Source organism: Hetaerina americana, unplaced genomic scaffold (genome assembly GCF_022747635.1).
Source record: "Hetaerina americana unplaced genomic scaffold, ioHetAmer1.1.p SCAF_1, whole genome shotgun sequence".
NCBI lineage: Eukaryota > Metazoa > Arthropoda > Insecta > Odonata > Calopterygidae > Hetaerina > Hetaerina americana.
The window spans coordinates 76303953-76325471 of record NW_027286069.1 but is presented as its reverse complement, the minus strand read 5'-3'; the positions used below and the strand labels follow the sequence as shown (position 1 = coordinate 76325471).

The 21519-nt window shown below is 39.0% G+C and overlaps 1 protein-coding gene across 5 annotated transcripts in view; it reads left to right on the top strand.

Annotated features, from left to right (window-relative positions):
- LOC139693672 (monocarboxylate transporter 14) overlaps positions 1-19856 on the top strand; it is a 32655-nt gene extending 12799 nt beyond the window's left edge. For 4 of the 5 annotated variants that reach the window (XM_071591914.1, XM_071591923.1, XM_071591939.1 and 1 more), the window contains 6 exons: positions 7045-7170; positions 9078-9204; positions 10997-11140; positions 11583-12512; positions 15015-15206; positions 19428-19856. In XM_071591914.1, coding sequence (XP_071448015.1) covers positions 7045-7170; positions 9078-9204; positions 10997-11140; positions 11583-12512; positions 15015-15206; positions 19428-19621 — 1713 coding nt within the window. In that variant the 3' untranslated portion in view covers positions 19622-19856. Of the gene's footprint in view, positions 1-7044; positions 7171-8789; positions 8833-9026; positions 9205-10996; positions 11141-11582; positions 12513-15014; positions 15207-19427 lie in introns of those variants that run through there. The other variant, XM_071591948.1, reaches the window with a different exon arrangement.
- The last annotated feature ends 1663 nt before the right edge of the window (positions 19857-21519 follow it).

Below are 21519 nucleotides of genomic sequence, written 5' to 3'. Positions count from 1 at the left end.
TCCTGTAATGGTGTGACATTTCTGTACTTTCATTCTTTAATCTGTGTGCCTTTCTTACCGCTAGGGGGAGTAAGGGAGAGGGGGTAAGTTGAGTGCGGGTGCAGCAACCTATTAGTGGGCTAGGGGAGGGGGAGGGTATGTATTGGAAGGATATTGGCTCAAATTTGTGAAAGATTATGTTAATTAAATGATCATTAAATGAATAATACAATGTAACACTAACCTACCTTACCCCCTCTCCTCTCCCTTAATCCCCCTACATTACTCCCCTCTTGGGCCATTTGGTCTCAATTTCGCCCAAATAAAGACCTCTATCTATCTATCTATCTCTTGGAGCCAGACTATATAAGTTGAAATAATATCGGATTGACAGTAATATATTAAATTTTAATTACCTTTTGATTCTCATTCTTTTATAAAGAGTTCGCTCCGACTTCTACTTGCGTCGATAGAGTACAAGTGACCGGAAATGATGAATATAGAATCCATCGTCCACAGTGGAGAACTTTTGATGACGAGAGACAGTACTTAGAAGATTCCGTATCCACACAAAGTTACTCCGGGGTGTCATTTGATTTTCGTCCTCGTCTTGGCGACAAAGACTGTGCGAAGTCGAAACCTGAACACGTATTCCAAACATCAATTAATGGGTGCCACCGACTTCGGCAGGCATCTGGTGTAACAGCTGCATCGTGATGGGGATAAATATTCTCGTACCTTATCGCATGAGTGGGAATGGAATGTCTGGTGCGCCAGCTCTGGAGATAAGGTGAGCTTAAATGGAATCGGAACTGGAGTCTTTCCCAGCCCAGGAATCTACATCTATATAAATAACGCGCGATACGCCTAAAATATTCGTAGCAGGGGGTCCAGGCACCCCGTGGAAAGGATAAGGGATGAGGAAGAGGAAGGATTTCTTATGGCATGAAGGGAGTGGGGGGAGATGATAGTATCCACTCAAAACCTCTGAAAAGCACATGAAAGGCGGTTATTAAAGGGAGAATCCACAACAACGCGCACACGCATATGCATATAAGGATACATTGAGATCATTATACGAATGAGGCATCGCAGAAGGTTGCGCATAGGATACGCAAACACAAGTTAAGCGCAGTTCAGAGCGTAGGTCTACTTCTGAGGACATAAGTAAAAGAGAAAATTTCTTAAGACCTGTCAGTGAAGAAAATTATGCCAGCGAAAACACTCTCAACGCACGTGGTGCACAAGTTAAAGCAAAAAAAGAAATTACAGGCCGAGAAGATTAACGTAATTACACTAAATTTTCGCAGTATTAAAAACAAAAGAGCTGCAGTCGTACATGTTATTCCGAAATTAAGATTCTGGCGTAGTTTTGAGAATGGATAGCAGACTAACCGAGGACGTTACGGGACGGTGAAGTTTTCCCTTTGAGTTACATCATTTACAGACAAAGCAGTGGTAACAGAAACGGTGGAGGAATATCCATTGCCGTCAACAAACACTAAAAGCTAGTATGCGAACGAATTTGACGACCAGATTGACGTACAATAGAGAAAAATAATCAGAAAAAACATACACAAGTACTCATTTTACAAGCAACCGTATTCCACTTCATATGCAATACACACCTTGGATAAACAAATATCGCATTGCAGCCGCAAGAACGCCAAAACCGTTTTTAGAGTTGCAGGTGATTTCAATACTCCTTCTATAGATAGGGAAAACTACTGCATTGATACCGCAGCGAGAAACCGCGATTCATGCAACACTTAATACGCTCAACACCCCCTCAATGCCCCAATTAATAAAAATGCCAACCAGGGTAAACGGCATTCTCCATATCTGTATGATTAACTACCCAAAATCATCACACATGTAGATGAACCCGAAGGGATAAGTGAGCTCAAAGCCACTGTTGTTGAATTATATGCGTCATTAAATAATGCTCGAAACTCTAGAAGAAATATATATTTTCGAGAAAGGGACCTGCCGAAAGACTTAGCCGATTATCTTATGGAAAACCTTCGATTACTTATGACAAAAATGCACAATTCTGAAACTGAAATACATGTAAATATTTCTTAGGTTTAATTAGACACGATATGGAGCTACATGTAGGAAAACAAAACACAAAAGCAACGAAACACGATAGTGCAACAGTAAGATTAGAAGATATTTAAGGCAACAAAGGAAATTGCATTCGAAATACGTGTAAAAACGGTGGAGGAACATTTGAAAATCCATGGGAAATATACTTTACACAGAGTAAGAAAACCAAAAGAATAACGTTGTGCGCCTTAACAAACTTATAAGGAAAAAGTGTGCGCGATTACTAGGAGGATGGCCCTAAGGCTTTCTGGTCATACGTCAGGGAATTGCAAGGAAAACGCCTAAGTATGAAGCCCCTTGAAGACCACAATGGTAATATTTACGACAACACCCAAACATCAATTATTCTAAATAATTTATTTCAAAGCGTCTATATGGCACAAACAACCCAGTGAAGGTCTATCGGAAAAATGGATGACATTATAATGAAGCGCTAAGGAATTACGCGGAACTCTTCCACTTTAAAACAAACAAATCCCCTGCACCAGAGGATATTTCTGCCAAAATCCTGAAAGATCTCGCATCAGAAATTGTACCTTTCTTAGAAAACATATTAAACAACTCAATTTTTGGAGATGTAGTTCCCCTGGACTGGAAAGTAGCTTACTTTACACCTATCTTTAAAAGCCGATATTCATTCTTTCCGGTGATTTTACCTTAACTCGCTCGGCTCCAGTGGGTATTTCGCTCTGCAGTCTCGTATTTAGTCCGTTTTGCTCGCTTGGTAGAGTAATCGCAGTGCATAACCATTTCATCCCACTAATATTTTCCCCACATTAAATAAATAGATGCAGTAACAATAGTAACACCATGCGGTAGGGAGAGAGAGAGGGGGGAAATTGATTTTCCCATTTTCACGATTCTCTGCATTCAATTCCAACCGGTTAGTCAGACGGATGGAATTAATCGCTCGTATCCACAGCAACGAGCTTAGAGTCACCCATTAGTCGTACGTGCCAGTTTTGTAATACACATTTATAAGATTCAACACGTGTGTACTATCTCGTTCGTGAGAAAAGTTTAGTTGGACATTTTTGAAAGTGCGCTTTCGTTGTTTTTTCTTGAGGGCACTCGTATTCACTCGCCTCACGACATGAGGCCCTGTGCGACACTGTCCTCACAGAATGGTATAGCTTTCTCTTGTGTGCATTCGCATTGCTTCACTACTTTCGAGCGCTTTAGTTGTTGTAATTGGGATGATAAGGTGTCACCACGACTGCAATCTTATTGTAACTAGTCCTATTGGTACTAGTTCTGAGAAAATATTTCGCAAGACAACGCAACATCCGTGCCGCGATCTGGATTCGAACCCAACAACATCTGGTGTTTAGGTGAGAACTTAACCCTCCCTAGACATTACGATCAGATTGTGTTTCTACGATGGAAAATGCCCCGGACTTTCGCACAAATCATCTCAGTTCTCATGAAAGATACGTAATGCTGCCCGACTGACAGACCGGTGGGATAACCCAGACATGCCAGACTGCTGGAGAATATTCAGTTGCGAATTTTAATCTCCTTGATGGTATAGATTTTGTGTTGGGATGTCGATGAAAACTATTTTTTTTTGATGAAGTTCCTTCGGGTCTTCCACCGGGTCAGGGGTTCAATGTTGGCCGACGTTTCGATGCCCGAGAGAACTTCATCAAGCAGATACGCCGGGAAAGCACCAAATCTTAAAACTATTATTTGTTTATGATGCAATATAGTGACAGTTGTTGGAGTTCTTTCATGGTTGTAATTAGAGAAAACCCATTCAAGGGCCAGAAAAAGTCACCGAGTATTATATTAGCCACGAGGCATCTTCGCTTGTTTCTCTCTTGGCTTGGGAGAAGAGCAGTGAAGGAACGTGATACTATGCGATGGCGATATGAATAGGAGAGTTTTTCTTTTCGAGCACGCGCATAATTCGCGAAAGAGATAATGGAAAAGCGTAAAGTGTATCTATTTAACAATTAAGTTTTAATGGGCTTCAGGATATAATAAAACAAAGACTTCCATCATTCAGGTTGGATACTCTTAGCGCTGTTGCCGGAAACTTCAGGAAAATGTTTCTTAATTTTCATACGTGAAAGGATAGCAAAGCTTATGCACACGCAGGCACGGCAATAAGAAACCAAAATAGTGCAACAGAGAATTCAGGGGCGTTAAGGAGGTAAGAAAAATTCACTCGAATTTTTAAAATAGCTTTAAAAAGGTATTGACGAAATTTATTGAACGCACCAGAGAGGAAACTCATAGAATTTAGAGCAAAAATGAAAAATAATATATGAAATTCGTTACGTGCCCTTAAATTCAAAATCGCATAGGAATATTTAAAACCTAAATAATAATTATGGTCTAACGGGTAAATCGGCCTAAAAGGAAATATAAGTGAAACGTCCATGTGTACATTCTTTAAAGGTGGAAAATGGCTAACTTTTTATAGGAAACGTAAAAAAGGACAATATCCAAAATGTTTTTTCAGAACGTTTAAAACAAAAGTACAAGTGATAAAATCGAAGTCAATCAGGCATCTGAAGAGCTCATGAGGATTGTTGGTCAAGGAAGGAATATGAAAATGGCTCTATAAAATATGAAAAACCTAGCCCCAAGTCCAGGAAAAATCTCCACTACAACACAGAAGGAACTCGCTGTAAACAGAGCACTTACTTAAAAATAGTTACGTAAATTGAGAAGAAGGTTAAGTACTTAGCGACTGGAAGCTTTCTCACATAATTTCCCTCTAGAGGGAGAGGATAACAAAAAAATAATAACTATTTAATCTCTTTAACATCGCTATCCCGCAAAATCTTGTGATATATCATCGTTAGCAATATGGGTAATATCCTTTCTCGACAGAAGGAAAATGCTCTGCCGCAACGATCACGGGTTTAGGAGAAGCAGCTCTTTCGAAACATAATTGAGTCATTTTCTTTTGGGGAAGAAAATATAAAAGTTGATGCTCTGTTTTTACGTTTCAAGAGAACCTTCTACACGGTCTCTTTCAAAAATGTATGCATTAATTGTGATATTATGGTATTGATAAGAAAGTGACCAACTGGATTAGACACTTCTTATCTAAGAGTAGACAAAAAAAGTTGTCAACGGAGTGGAGGCCGGATTAGAGGTAGTTGTAACTTCAGAAGTACCACAGGGAAGTGATATGGAGCCTTTGCTCTCTTTGATTTATAAAAACGACCTTACTACCCACGTTAGCAGCAACCTCAAACTATTTGCTGACGATACAGTAATTTACAGAGAAATTAAGCGTAAATAGATAACGGGATACTATCTTGCAATTTAAATTTATTAGATTAAGATTAGATTTGTGGGAGTGGTATAAGCAATAGGTTATAATTAAATATAAGAAAATGTCCTGTGCTGAAGTGTAATATCAAAAACACAGGAACAAGAGGAAACAAAAGATCAATTATTGTATAATGGGCCATGTAGATAATGCATGAGTATGTATTCGAGTGTTAGGGTGTTTGGATATATGCTTATTTTCCTCAGTGAGTCGGCTTCAAAGGCTTTTGACCCCTGTGGGGCGGCAATTGAGTGATGGTGTCACATTAAAAACACCATGGAGGAAGGCAACAAGAAACGAACTCAATTATTATCCCCAAAACTTTTATGACGGACATTATAGAGAAAATCAATCCTGGCAACTACGGGACTCGGCCCAATCGGCCGTGTGTCGTACCCGACAGCGGGAGAGGCAAGGCTTCCGCGATCGTCATATCACGAAACCTTTACAAAGCAAAACTGACAGCAGCAGAACAGAAGACGCAGAAGAAGACCAATTTAGTTAGAATAGGAACTTGGAATGTTAGGACAATATTAAGAACAGGAAAAAAAGAGAATATTGAGCGAAAGATGGAAAGAGGAAATATAAATATTTTAGGTCTATGTGAGGTGAAATGGAAGGATAGCGGGGATTACTGGAATGACCCGGCAAATCGAAAGATCCGGTGTTCAAGTTTCGGTCAAGGAAATGTTTTTGCACTTGTGATCAGCTCGATTCCACCTTCCCCTCCTCGTCCTTTATGTGTGTTCCTATCCCTTTTCCTTATATCTATTTCCATGTGAATGAATAAATATACATAACCATAAACACAGTAATCAACCCGAAAGTCGGTTTAGCAGGTGATGGTAGAGATCACCCAGTACTAAGCCCTATACGGCGTGTGAAAATTCACACATGAGGGTAGGGGGGCCAGTTCCTTTCCCTGTGCCGGTTATGGTTTCCCAGGAAGACCTGGTACCCGAAAAATCACTTTAGCTTGGGTGGAGCTGCAGGTGCCCAGAGTGCCTTGCGCGGGAATCGAACCCGATCGACCCTCCAGTCAGCAGTCCAACGCTCTACCCACTGGACTACCGCGACCCTCATAAATACATATATATACATATATGGTGTTACATACATATATATGGTGTTATTGTGTAGATGTAAATAATTCAAGCATGGTAAGATGCCATAATCACGATCAGATGAGTCGGTATTTGATGAAGAAACTGACTTCGGTCCCTACTGTGTGAGCAAATGTGTTCAACAAGTTAATTGCTCTTGTCTCAGAAAAAAATTCGAATTGAAGACTATGAAGATTAAGTACATTCAAAATTCTGCATCGCAAGAGAATTTGGGACTGTAGCCCCGTTGTTGTATTGCAGTTGTTAGTTATCTTCGAAATAATTACATGTAACGCGCTGGTGCATGACCCTACTGTTGTGAAGTCCACCATGGCAAATGGAGTGTGAAAGACCAACCATTGCTTGCATAAATTTATAATTACTAAGTAATCGTTACATCTGTAAACTTAGTAAAACAGTTGCTTTATAAATATTCTTATTGCGTTATTTAATTCTTGCTAAACCCAATTCATTATTATTCACTTATGTATAATACACAAGTTTAAAACAGTTTAAAGTATTTTTTGTTCGTAATGAAACTTTAATTTAATGTATCTTTTTCAGGTGATGGACAACTCTGTTTTAAAAAAATGCGGTAAAAATGGAAATGAAAACGAAAACGCGATTATCTATGAAAAACCGGATGGTGGCTGGGGTTGGATAGTAGTGCTAGGTGTAGCGCTGATGAACGTAAGTCGATCTCATATACCTTTCCTTTCCATTGTCTTCACTTGATCTTTATAAAATGATTTGCGCTGGAATAGTTACAAAATGTCGTTATCAATTTTTTCCGTTAATCTAGAAATGTCCCGTAGTTTTTTTTTTTAATTCAGCTACCTAAAATACCAAAATATTGCTATTTTATCTTATTGCAGTGATAGTGTATTAACGAGGTTCACATAATTTGTAGTGCGGTTACGTCTCTTATTCTTTTGGATATTTGATGAGGTTTCTACCTCTAAAAGTAGATGTAATGATCCTCAAATCTTTTTTCTATGAGAATGGTTTTAATATAAATAATTGCCTTTCCTTAATTAATTTCCAGTCAATTTTCAATGCGCAACTTTTGCTTAAATCGACGAATTATATGAAAAATATTTACCCAAATACTGTCATAGTATTTTTAATATTTCTACGTAATATTTTTTTATTTAGCAAATATTGGTCAATAATGCCAAGTATGTTAATCTTTTCAATAGGATTGTTGCGTTAAATAAAATCATTAACCTTAAAAAAATGAATAAGGATTCCTGATATGAATCACCCTTAATGAATTGGTAGATTGTGCACTTATTTCTCACTTGTCACATTATATCTCGGAGAAAAATATGTATTGGCATATAATGTCAGAATTTCAGCCGTTGCAGTAAAAAACTATCAAATAAAGAAAAAAGGTATCACAAACCTCTTTTATAAGAGGTTTTTTCGTCAGCTATTGCAGATGATGAGCAGTTACCGGGTGTTCGATTTTCTCCTCGAAGCAATATTCACTACAGTCTTCTGCATGCATGTTTCATGTTTACAATAGATAGTGTCCTATAATTCTAGGACCTACAAAAAATCCTGCCCCCATTGAAACCCAGAAGTACTATTTTTACTATCAATTAAATTTCATACAAGTGCAGCACAAGCATGAAGAGTACTCCGTTTTTCAAGGAAAATTCATGTTATTTTATAATTTTACTTTTCTAAATACTAAAATTTTAAATAAAAATAACAAAATCGTCAAATTGAAAAGCCTCTCCATACAGCCTATTATCTAATAAGATTAGTAATTTGAGTTGACGATATATTTGAAATATTCTTTACTCTCATTGTGAGTTTTGTGAAATTCATAAACATATTTCGTAATCCTTAAACCTGTCCACCTCCATTAAATAGATTACATCCAAATGATTGGAGTAAAACTCAGTTTGTGTACACGGACCATTGTTTTTTAAATTAAGTAATATTTGAGCCATCACACCACCCATGTATTTATAGCGGGTAGTATATATTTATAACAGTTAGTTGTTATAATTTTACATTTATTTGTCAATGAAGATTATTTGATATTAATCCTTAGGCTTCCGCGCCGTCTATCTGATGAATCCATGCTGGTTTCCGGGAATTACCGTCGCGTCGGTTAGTCGGTTGACAACTGTTTCGCCCCCAGTCCTGGAGGCGTCTTCAGGTCGAAGTGATGTGCGTTCATCAGATCGCGTTTTGGCCGCTATATATAGGGATATATAGCTCCCGGCCAGCCAGCGTCTCCTATATATAGCGGCCAAAACGCAACGCACATCACTTCGACCTGAAGACGCCTCCAGGACTGGGGGCGAAACAGTTGTCAACCGACTAACCGACGCGACGGTAATTCCCGGAAACCAGCATGGATTCGAAGATTATTTGATATTGAAATATTTTCCTTAAATTGTTTATTATATATAATCAGCTTAATCATTGACAATATAATAATTCAAATTCATAATGAAACACGTCACTCTAAGCTTCAAATCACCCCCGGAGTTACGAAGGTTAACTATTAATTTCCCATCATATTTTAGAGTGCTATAGCGGATTCTTCGACTACATGGCTTTGACGCTTTTCCACACAGATGACGGCTCAGTCACTCGTCTCATCTTTCGGACTTCTCTTCGGCGATTGGCTGGAAGCGAAAGGAGAGTCCACCACTGGGGCAGCCATTATCATGAGCGTCATGGTTGCAACTACGAATCTGTCAGGTTTGTTAAAGTAAAATTAGTGATCAACCCATTTTTTCTCGAGGCTCAGTTCCAAAACATTTGGTATAATATCATTTTATTGAAAACATATGACACAGTGAAACAAACAACAGATTTTCAGACAAATATTAATATTGAGGGGACGTGGTAGGCGAATGGGTAGAGCGCTGGGCTATTTCCCAGAGGGTCCGGATTCGATTTCCAGGGCCATCTCTGAGCTCCCTCAATCCAATTGTGTGATTGTTCGGGTAATAGGTCTTCCTCGAGGCACAAGTAAAGGAACTGCCCCCCCCCCCGCATATCCTGACGTGAGAATTACACATTTTGGCTTGTTATTAGGTGTGCTGTGCCAGCACCGATCTAACCAACCTTTGAGTTGATCCTGTGGTTGTCATTGAATGGGTGTAATTAGTCCGCAGAATTGGATTATAATAGGAAAGATCCCGGATGCTCAAAGATCTTTAAACCAAGTAGTTAAACTGTTCTACCGGCTCACCAAAGTTTATGTTTATCTAAGCCTTCCCCTTTCGCGAGAACCTCATTGCGTTCTTTTTTTCCTAATCTCAAACCTATTGCACTGATTTGGATTTATGTGCTCATCAATGACTGCAATTCCTTGACGGGGTAACATTTATTTTCCCATTTAGGTTCTCGTCTTGGCTGATAACTTATTTCTTTGAGCTTCCTACTACTTATTTTTTGTTGATATTCCTCCGTTTTCCTTTCCCATTTCGCAAGATATCCATGGGCTTCTCATCCTTTTACTATTTACCGTCCGCTATTGTTTCATTTACTGCTTTCGTTATCCTTATTTCAGTTATTCCAACTTGTTTTCTGCTATACTCATCCCTTGAACCTCACCCAGTAATTATCAAATGCCTCCTGACATTCCTTCATTTTTGTTCCAGTTAGACCTTCCATATCCTTCTATTTCTTATCTAGCAAAATTTCATGAATTTCATTTTATATTTCATGAGCATCTGCATCTAGTCCCGGGAAACTATGTATTTATGACGCTATTTCTAAATACACAGCCATCTAATGTCTAGCCAACATGTAATCTATCTGATATCTTTCTCGACATTTTCCACGTGTACCTAAGCAATTCCTTGTGCCTAAATCAGACTCCCCTTCATCACTACTCTCTCTCCCTTAGCCCTTCACAGCATTTCAGTGTCCCATCAATTGCAAGTATTTCCTCCCGCGGATATTTCCTCTAGTTCATCATATACCCTGTCTAATTCTTCATCCCTAGGATTCATCAGTAGGCAGGATCCCGTAGTTGCCAGGATTCATTTTTGTTTTTCCTTTGTTCATGATTGCTTGGGATAAATAATTGAAGGAATTCCCCTTCGGCTCCCTTAGTGTTTTTAACTTGACTCCACCACTTGAAACTGGGGTCAGACGCCTCACAAAGGGACAAACGCTGTGCCGACTGTCTTCAGGATCCTACCGCCTTCCTGTCTGGCATGTACGACCCTACCAGGAATGAATGCTACTACTCCATCAACCTTTCCTCAAGGGGTTATCAGAACACGAGCCTTTCCACTACGAGAAGGCCGTGGTCCATGGGGAGGGATCGTAAAATTATCATATGTAAAAATTTCATGGGACGACTTTTTAACATTGTCATGGGGTCATAAGATTAGGCCCTTGGTTTATTTTCCTGCACACCTACTCTGCCGAGTAACCGTCGGAACACGATGTGAATACATGTCGTGCCATTGGATGGTCTAACCTAATACGCACTTGCTCAATTGCTGTCGATTCATTTATGCTTTCCTTCCAATAGGATTGATGACCGGACCTGTCATAAGACGATTTTCCTACCGTAAGGTTGCGATGACTGGTGGGATACTAACAGCTTCTGGCATCATGATTACTAGTAGGTGTGAAACAACTTGGCAAGTCATCATATGCTACAGTATGATGGCCGGTAAGGAAGAAAAATTTTCATTTAAACTTTTATATACTTGAATATCTCTTCATGACTCACGTAACCCTCATAATAATTGAAAATCTAATAGGCCACGGCCAAAAATGGGTAATATTTTTCGCCATACATTGCGGGGTGGGCAGAATCAGTTCATACATATCAATAACAAGGGTGTTAAAGCCCCACTAATGACACGATTAGGAGACCCCTTACCCTAATTCATTTGATATTGCCTTTTGTACTTGTTTTGTGGTGCCAAATGATACAATGATCACGAGGTCGTATCCAGCCTCGAGCAAGATTACTATGTTGTTTTCAATGGTGTTTTTATAGGACCTCACGATACGTTGTGATCCCCAGCATAAAAAAACTGAAATAAAATTAAACTCAGCACATTGCCATTAAAGCGTATTTAAAGATATCTCCCGCCTCATCCCCTTAGGTCTCGGTCTGGGTTTCATCTTGCCCTCCTCCTTCGTCGCCATCAACGCCTACTTCACCGAGAAGCGCGGTCGCGCCGTCGGCTTCTCCCTCGCCGGCACGGGAATCGGCCAGATGCTCATGCCCCAGGCCGTCCGGGCCCTCCTCGATGAGTATGGCTTCCGTGGCGCCATGCTCATCCTCGGTGCCGTCGCCTCGCACAGCATCGCTGGTTCCGCCGTCTTCCACCCCGTCCACTGGCACGCGAGGGCGAGGGAGCCGGCGGCCGGAGAGGAGGGCAGGGGTGGCGGCGAGGAAGGAGGCAAGAGCGAGGTCGGCACACTGCTGGAACATCCCAGGGGCGAGCGCCACCCGGCGGGCGACGCAGAGGAGGAGGCCGAGGACGAGTTGCCAGACCTCCGGGGGCAGCGGCTGCGGAGGGAGTCCTACTCGCCGGCGTCGGTGGCCGGCGGTCAGAGGTCGATCACCGTCGAGCGGCGGCGCTCCTCCCTGACCCCGCCCCCACGGTGGATGACACGGAAGGCCTCCTGCGTGTCTGTGACCAGCGTGGACGTTGGCCTGCCGGTGGAGGTGCTGGCCGGCCTCTCGGTCGAGGATATACCCGGGGGGGCGGGGGAGGAGGGTGAGGGGAGCGTGTGGGACAGGATAGTGGCCTTCATGGACCTGAATCTCCTCGGGGATCCCGTATTCGTGAACGTCGTGGTGGGCCTGGCCCTCGTCTACTCAGCCGGCATCAACTTCGCCATGGTATTCCCCTTCTACCTGACCAGCATTGGGTTCACAAAGGCGGAGACTGCGACTTGCATGTCCACCTTAGCAGGAGCAGACATCCTCTCCCGGGTCGCCCTGCCCTCCATCACGGACAAGCTGGGCGCCGGGAACCGAAGGACTTTTTTAGTGGGCGTAGTTTGCTTGGCGATATCGAGATCGGGTAAGTAAGAGAGCGCGTTTTAATATATGGTGAAGGGTTGATAGATTTTGGAATACCCCAGTGTGTATTCTCGTTGATCGGTATGATCGATAATGATTGCTTGTCTTTCCACAGTCAACCAACCAGACGGTTGGATTTGATATGTGGGCTCGCCCCAAGCACTGCCTTTAGGCGAGAGGCTTTCAGGTGGTGCGTCAAAATACTTGGTGTTTTCCCGTTAGTAATATTGAAGAGTGCTGAAAAAGCCTTTGCTTGAGAATTTTGTCTAAATCTGGAGCTTTCCTTGTTTACCTTAATTGGCTCTCTCACAATCTGGAGCCTGCTTCTCAAAAATTTCCAATTGACAAGTTCTCGTAGGTTGCTCATGCGAAAACTTCTGACAACGATAAGCAAAAACACATTTCAATAATTCACAATTTTCTATATGTTATTTATAAAGTTTTATATTGCATTTATAGCTATTGTAGAGAGCTTTCAAAGTGATTTGTCACTTTGAAAGGTTTGCATGCCCATAAAACTATTCATCTTGGTTTGGTCAAGCATCTTTAGTGTTGTTGAATGATATTTGTTCTTTCAGAATCTTTTATTCAAAATTCTCTCGTCCAATAAGGTCTTAGATGTGATATTTAAAAGGTGAAGGAAATCATAGATTATTAGAATAGCAAATATATTCTTTATCATACTTCTAAATAATTGTTACAGTAATTGAGATAATTATAATTATTCAATGACAACTGAAGTTGGCTTGTATAATTATTCAAGTATAGACTACAGTTAATTTTCAGCACTGGAGTAAATGTCGAGACCCCAACTGGATTTCAGGTGTAATCTCTGCCTTAGGAGCTAATGGTAAAATAACAACTAGGTATTGAAAATTGCAAGGAGTTGGCCATAATCATAGCCATTACCGAATGTATTCTACTTGATATTAATTGGCTGGTAAAGATTGGTATCATGGAAAGAAAATTCCATCTTTGTTATTTCCACTTAATGTTTTAATCTTACAACCTGGATTTCAATACATAATATCATAATGTATACCTACCTTCACCGCATTGAATTTGTTAGATGTCACACATGTTAATCATAATTCCATTATGTTAATGTGAATTTTGACTGGTGAAAAAAAACACTCACTGATTGATGCCCAGTAAGTCCTAGGTTCACTCTGGTTCATATATTTAAAAATGTTTTTTTTTTAAACTATTTTTGTGTAAAAATGTTTTTGTGGAACAGTAAAAGGACACTGGTGGCACAGTAAAAGGAATTCGCCAATTTACCTTGCAGCAGTAGGTAATATTGCATTAGCAATAACAAAAAACTCAATTTACTTACGTTATGTAACTTTAATATAACTACAAATCACATAATTGGTGTTAACTATTCCCCTTCCATTATACCTAATTTCACAATTCCAAATCTTGGTCCCTACAATTTAAAATCCAGAAACCCCATCGGATATATCTAATCATTTTTCAGCCCTCAATTATTTTTCTTTTAAAACTAAACCTTGATCGTTTATGCATGAGATTAGATGTCATTTTGATTTCAATATTACCTATTTAATTAATCTACTGAGTGCAGAAACATGACCCAGCATATATTGACAATGATTTTGAAACTTGTAGGAATGATTTTGAGCACCCTCCACCAGATGTAATTAAACTGGGATTTCCATTATTGAAATAGAAAGAAAAACTCGTACTTTTCCACAGATTTTATTATACGGCACGACGCGTTTCACCGACTTGCGGCATCATCAGGTACAAATTTGCAAAACAGACAGAGCAAGCATATATACCCTCAGGACAGAGTGGGGGCGGGGAGGGTTGGAAGGATTTGAGGGGGGTGGGGGCTCGCAGGTGCCCACCCCCCTCAAATCCTTCCGCAAGTCGGTGAAACGCGTCGTGCCGTATAATAAAATCTGTGGAAAAGTACGAGTCTTTCTTTCTATTTCAATAATGGATATCAATTACTTCCACGAAGTGAAGCCTGAAACAATAGAATATATAAACTGGGATTGTCTAAACAAGTTTCATTCAGAATATGCCAGTGTCAATCCTGGGTTTCTCTCCCCTTTTTCTCCTCTCCCAAGGCCCTGAACAACTGTTATTTCCTACCAATTAGGGAAGATCTCAGCAATTGTGATTTACTGCAATACAATTTCTACCATGTGTATTGCTACAATCAACTTATTTCTTTGATATCTGCTGAGGCCTCTTACTGTCTTTGAGTTGACATGTTCGTGTACAGTGCATATTTTGTTTACATTAATTATCTCTGGAAAAACATATAAACAGACTTGGCCAAGACTTAATTTGATATTTATCACCTCTAATCTCTTAGCACATATCTACTTTCATGGAAAAATATTGTTTTCTATTGCTTATTTTAATAACGTTTGAGATCTTTGTAAAAGCCAGGTAATGGAAATCGTACTTTTCATGGAAGGAGGCTCTAAGATCTTTAAATGAAATATTCAATGCTTACTTTCATTCACAGTCATTGCAGAACTGACAGATTACTACAATCTTTTGATTGTATCAGCCATTTGTGGTTTCGTTCGGGGATCAACCATTGTGAACTTCAACCTCTCCATTGCTGAGCATTGCTCAAGTGCTCAGCTCCCAGCAGCATTGGGGATCAACATGGTGATGAAAGGAGTCTCCATATTGATACTTGGTCCCATACTAGGTGAGTCCTCAATTTAAGCTCTTAATTTAGAGATTCACTTTCTCGGTTCAAACAAAGGCATGAGAAAGTTATGCTACAAATTTTGATTCAATCATTGCATTATGGTAGAGCATTGAAATTAAAATTACATAAGTCACATTTTATATGCTTAAGGCAAGGTGATATGTATTAAATATTTTCAATAGAATGCACTGGTTCTCATTCAATTTTAGAAAGCTTCATTTATTTTACACAAATTGGTAGCCTACACTGAGTCAAATTATTCCATATTAGGCATTACATAAAACAAATTGGATGGAACTTCTATTTAAATAGATATAGTAGGGCAATAGGCAGATTGGTAACAGGTATTTTTCCAAAATAAACCTTAATGCCACCAATTAGGAACATATGTTCAAGCTCAAAGATTTCAAAAGATAGTATGAAAGGTGGTATCCAATAGGCCAGGAATAATTGCAGTAATCATGCTCTCCTGAGAATATTCCGGTGAATTAGAGTGAACTTTTGAAAAAAGGCACCTCTCAGCAGTAAAGTTCCCAAGTTAAGTTCAAGAATTTCATGGACAGTTTCATACCAAGCATGGACATGGTATCTTGCCATAGCAATTTCCAGAAAGTAAAATCACTTAAAGAAATTTCTCTGTTTGCAGTGAAGTAAATTTAACATAAAAATACTAGAAATAAAAAATGTATCCATTGCTTCTTCAATCTTAAGTTTAACTCAAAAGGCAAATACATTACACTGAACACTCAGCCCAGCTTTTATGGGTGGAATTTTCATACTCTGGAAAAGAAGGCCATTCTATCCTCTACAAATATATCTGTGGTCTCCCAGAAAGATCAGATACTCAGAAATTCATACATCTTTGATTCAATTTCGGTGTCATTAGAAATCATTCGGATTAACTTTCAAGAATATACACCACTAAGCTATCATGCTGCCTTCAGACAGAACACTGGTTATGTAATGTAATATAGAGTAAATATAATTAATTTTTACAGACCAACAGCTTCAAAGAAGTTTGTCAAAGGGGTCATTATAAAATTAACTATGATCCCCAATATATGTATACAATATCCCCAAGATTTTCTCTCCCTGCACAGTCCATCCCTTTTACACAAGTATAGTTCCACAAACATTGTGGTAGTAAACCTATTTCAGTGATTACAAATAATTATGTGATCACTAGGCTTAACCAATGCATACATGAGCACAGGTTACGTTTTATCTAGTCCTAGGTAAGGTATCAGTATGGAAGAGGAGCTTGAAATTTGTTCTTTACTGAGTTCACATCGTGTCAATTTTTTAAAATAATTCACTCATTTATTAATAAGGCACAGAATAGCAGTATTCCACATATATTTTGTATTTTTCCTGAAAATTTAATAAGAAAAAGACATGAAAGATTAACATTCAGTAAGAGTGGAACTTTTTCTGAAGCAATTAATATGAAGTACCTATATAATTATTAAGATGTAATTAAAATTCTGTAAATAAAATAATGAAACCTGATTCGTACAATTTCATTGTACCTCCATATCAGTCTTAGAATTCCACTAGAGAATAGAGTAGAAGAGGTTTCTTGAAGCATTCCCACTTAATTTTAATTTATGTTAAAGTAAGTATTTTTTATTCAGATGAATGTTCAACCCTTCCACGTTTTTTCAGCAGGTTTCTTGTTTTTGGAGTTTAAACAAGGACTATGCTTCCCAAAATTGTTTGTGTCGCCTTGGCCTTCATTTACTAACCACAGACACATCACACCAGACTCACAGTTGGGGTGATGGAATGTCTACTAAAAGTACATGGGGTAGGATTTATTTCAGTTCTCTTTAATTTGAACAATCAGCTGTGTGAGGGACACGCCCACCTGCTATCACAAAGGTGGTAAGATACAAAACCCATCTAAGGCATAGCTGCTACGCTCTGGTGTTTTAGCTCCTAAGAAACTAAATACAGGCTAGAAGTGGGTCACAGTATTATGATCCTAGGAGCAAGCATAACACTATATGTATCCAAGGAAAAAAATTCCAAAACTGAAAAAAACCAAAACGCCTTATCTTCAGCAAGTTGTATTTACACAAAGTATTAGTAGAAGAAGAAAACAGCCAACATGGCAAAGGAAATGTTTTGGAAGTACAAGTACATGTAGAACTGCAACTACTACAAGGTTACCTACCACTACCATTCATATTTAAAATTGTGTTGACATTATGCTCGTTGGTTTTCAAATTACTCCCAAGTTTAAAATAAGGGATTGCATAGAGAGGTACATGTATTGAAAACTAAAATCTGTTTTATTCACATCTTAAATATCTTTTAATGCTTTTTTTTACTTTTTCTTGCAATTATTATTTATTTTTATTATTTTGAAGTACTATTATCAGTTATCATGTATGCCCAAATTGAAGTCACTTCAATGCCCAGTGAAAGTTGTTTGAAAAAAATTCAAATGATTATTTTCCCCAGGTAACACCAACTTATAGGATATTAATAAATCATCTACAATTGTTTCTGGGGACACCTTAACTATACTGGTTTGAAACAGTTTCCACAGATTAATTTTTCATGGTTAACCATTGAAAGATAATAGTCACTGCTGGAGTAAATTATGTTGAATTTCAAAAGAAAACTTATTTGTTCATCCACTTTCAAAATTACTTGCAGTTGAAAAGAAAAAGTCTCTGGTTGTTCTCCAATTTTAGTATTAATATCATTAAATTACTAATTAGGGTTTTAATTCATCTATGCATGGTAAATCCCTAGCTTTAGTAAGTATTAAATTATGTTTTTCTTCTACTTAATTCTGCCAATTCATCATGACCAGTCCTCTTCCCTATCCTCTCAACAGTTTGTGTACTAATAGTTTCTTTATAATATTCATTCTACATCAAAAATATCTTTGACCAATAGCAGGGCTGTCCAAACATTGCCCCAGTGCATTTTGGCACAGACCTTGTTCCATATAGTTTCCCCCCAATAAATATAACAATGAGAGCGTTAAGCGCAGTAATTTTTTAGGAGAAGATGGAAGTCCTTACGTCCTTCTGAGCTATGAATTCCAATCTGGCAGGTGGTAATGGAACAGAAGAAAAGGCCACCTGCCATGCTTTGCCCTCTTTTATCATTGATGTTTGTTAGTAGTAGTTTTAGGGAAGGCAACTAACAGCTAAGGTCATTTGCGACATTAGGGATGAATGGGAAAGGAGGAAGGGTAGAGAGAAACATGGCATCAGTATTAGCCTACTCTAATAAAAGGCACCAAAGGGGCCATAGTTTAACATCCCATCCGACAGATGATGTACTTTGCGGAGAGCTATAGCTCTCCGCAAAGTACCTCAAGTAGGGATCAGGATACCACTAAAAACTATCTAATATCTCTAGGATTCAAATACAGGCCCTCATTGTGGGAAGTCAGTACATAGCCACCAGACCATCTCAATCTCCTTGATATTTGGTTAACAGAGAGTTGTGGATCAGCACTTTTAGGCTGAGCATGAGTTCTTCCACCAAGTGATGAACAGAGAAGCACCTCCATCCCAAACCTCACCACCACCAACTACAGGGTGCAGTGCTTGAATCCGGACAAGCACACATTTCCTCGAATGAGATGTCCTCACCGGGTTAGCGAAGTCTTCCTCAGACTTCTCCGAAGCATAATACTTAGCCAAAATATAGTAAACAGTTGATCTGGGACCAGAAGAATCCAAATTTTTCAAATATAATGCCCAGGGCAAATACTTTCATTAATAGCGGCTCTTCGATTGTACTCCGCACTTGCATGTAACTTCTCAGCCATTTTGAGGCTATGACTATTTACTAGATGCCTATAGCTTTCGAGAACCCCAATCGTGACCTACAGAGGAGCTACAACATGGCGGGAAATTCAAATTGAAATTTGTCCAGAAGAAAGCATTGCACCCTGTAGTTCCTCCTCTGGAGAGAAATGAGGGAAAGAGAACCATCAAGGTTTCTACATGCTCATGGAATAAATATTGCTCAGGACATATGAGTTGGACAGCCCTGTCTTATATAGAAGGCAGCAGGTCACATTAATTAAGTTTTGATTAAAATGAGTGCTTTTCATATGATGCTACACAATGGTCTAACCATTATAATATCCAGTCATTTTTCCTCCCAAGTAACTCTGCATCATTTCTGGTGGACATTCCAAATAAGACAACCCCATAATCATTCTTCCTTTTTGTTTTCCGAGTGAAGGTTGGGTGCGGGATTATTCAGGCAGTTATTCCCTCTGCATCCATGTCCCAAACACACTCCTGCTGCTCACTAGTGCATTCTGGCTGGCTGAGATTATTATTGTCCATCGAAGGAGGAATGCAGTGAACCACAGAGACTGCCAAAAGAAATCCAGCTCTGTTGAGCTAAAAGCTCGACGATGCCTCTGCCTTTAGCTGTCATCCATTTTGCCACCAAGAGTCAAGGTTTGAGGCTATGGCAAAATGATTCCATTGGAGGAGGAATTCTTCAGCATATGTGCTCAAAGGACATTTTGATGATAACTCCAATATCATGAAGAATGTGGAGGAAGGTGCGTAAAATTTTCATTGATAGAAAAATTTATTTATCTACATGTATTTTAGGGAGTATAAATTTTTATACTTGATAATAAAAAGATTTATAAAAGTATTAAGTTGATGCAGTATTATTACGCATAGGCAAGAAAGTATTCTGTTATACCATTGGTTGATTTTTCCTTCTGGCAAAAAAATACTTATTTTCGGTGAATTTATCCAAAAATCAAAATAAGTATATAAAAATAGTTAGACATATGTAGGTCTGGGCCATTTATACAGTTTTTGTGATTTACAATAATTGAGAAATCTGCTTCCAATGTCTGAGACTTTCAGATGAAAGTCAAAGACATTGGGAGTAGATTCCTGGACTTGAAACAACATTCACATGAAAGTATCAAACATTGCAATTTGAAAGCTATTGTGCCCAAATATTATATGTGGTTTCCAAGTTTGCCAGGCTGGGTTTCAGCCAGTTTTCTTACAAAGTTAAATTAAGGAGGCTTCTTTGTCAGCAGAAGAATAATAAATTGAGAGTGTACTGTTCTATTGTAAATGTTGCATTGAGGGAGAAAGTGAGGGTTGAGGGAGGAGGAAGATACAGAAAGGAAAGGATAGGGTAGGTTACAATGTAATGGGCAGGATCGAGATTAGATTTGGAAGTGAAAAATTATCTCATTAAGGATTAGGCCGATGTTTGAGGAAGCAAAGACAATGTAGCTTAATGAAAATCCTTGAGTCCTGGTGGGTGGAGTGACTTAAGCAACCAGATAATTGATGATTCTGTGTTTTTGAGCATGCAATAGATGCAGTGAGAGGTAGAATGTGGAGAATAAAAATGGAAAAGAAAATATCAAAGAAATATTGTAGGTGAGAGCACATTTTGGAACAAGAAACTGCAAGGAATTCTTTGATTGTTGATTCAGATGGAAAGGAAAGTATAAGTTTCACCTAGACTAGATTATTTGCAGTACATATATGATTTTTTAGAAGAGCAGGTTCCATCTAACAATATTGAAAGTGAGCCAGGACTGTTTAGAATGGTGAAATCAGAAAAGGAATTGATTATTATATATACAATGTGGCTGAAGCCAGGAATTAGGTCCTGTTGTTTCGGAGGAGGGAAGAGTGTGGAGGCTATTAGTGATTTGATGGGTAACCTGTAAGAGATAGTGTGGGACATTTAGAAACAAGGTTTGAGGAGAGGGGTATTCCCAGGAGGGAAAGGTGTCTCAGGTCAAGGGTAGTCTGGTGTGTAATCACCGCCTGCCACTCACTCTAGTGATGGCTCACAGAATACCAAATAAATAAAAAGGAGAGATAACCGTGATGGAATTCAAGAGATTAAGTGCAAAAGACATAGATTTAAAATTTCATTTTTCTCATGAACAATAAGGGATCAGAATAAAATAATGTTTTCCCGACTGCGCTTGGAGGGAAAGGTGTTTAGGGTCAACGGTAGCCTGCTGTGTAATCCATCCGCTACCACACACCCTAGTGGTTGCTCGCAGAATTCTAAATAAAACAAAAAAATAAAGGAAGGTGTGAGATTTAGTATGGTAGAAGTGGTTGTTCATGTGAAGGGAACGGCATGTAGTTCATTCACCCACGTGGTAGGCAAGATAGAAATTAAAGGAGAGGTGGCTGATAATGTTTGCTAAGGTACAGGTGGCAAAGGAATTATTTTTGGCTAAGGATTCTGGAGTTGGAGAGATTATAGTTTGAAAACGATTGTGGTGTTTGGCATGTTGGGGTCATATTGTGGGGAGAGGGGAGTA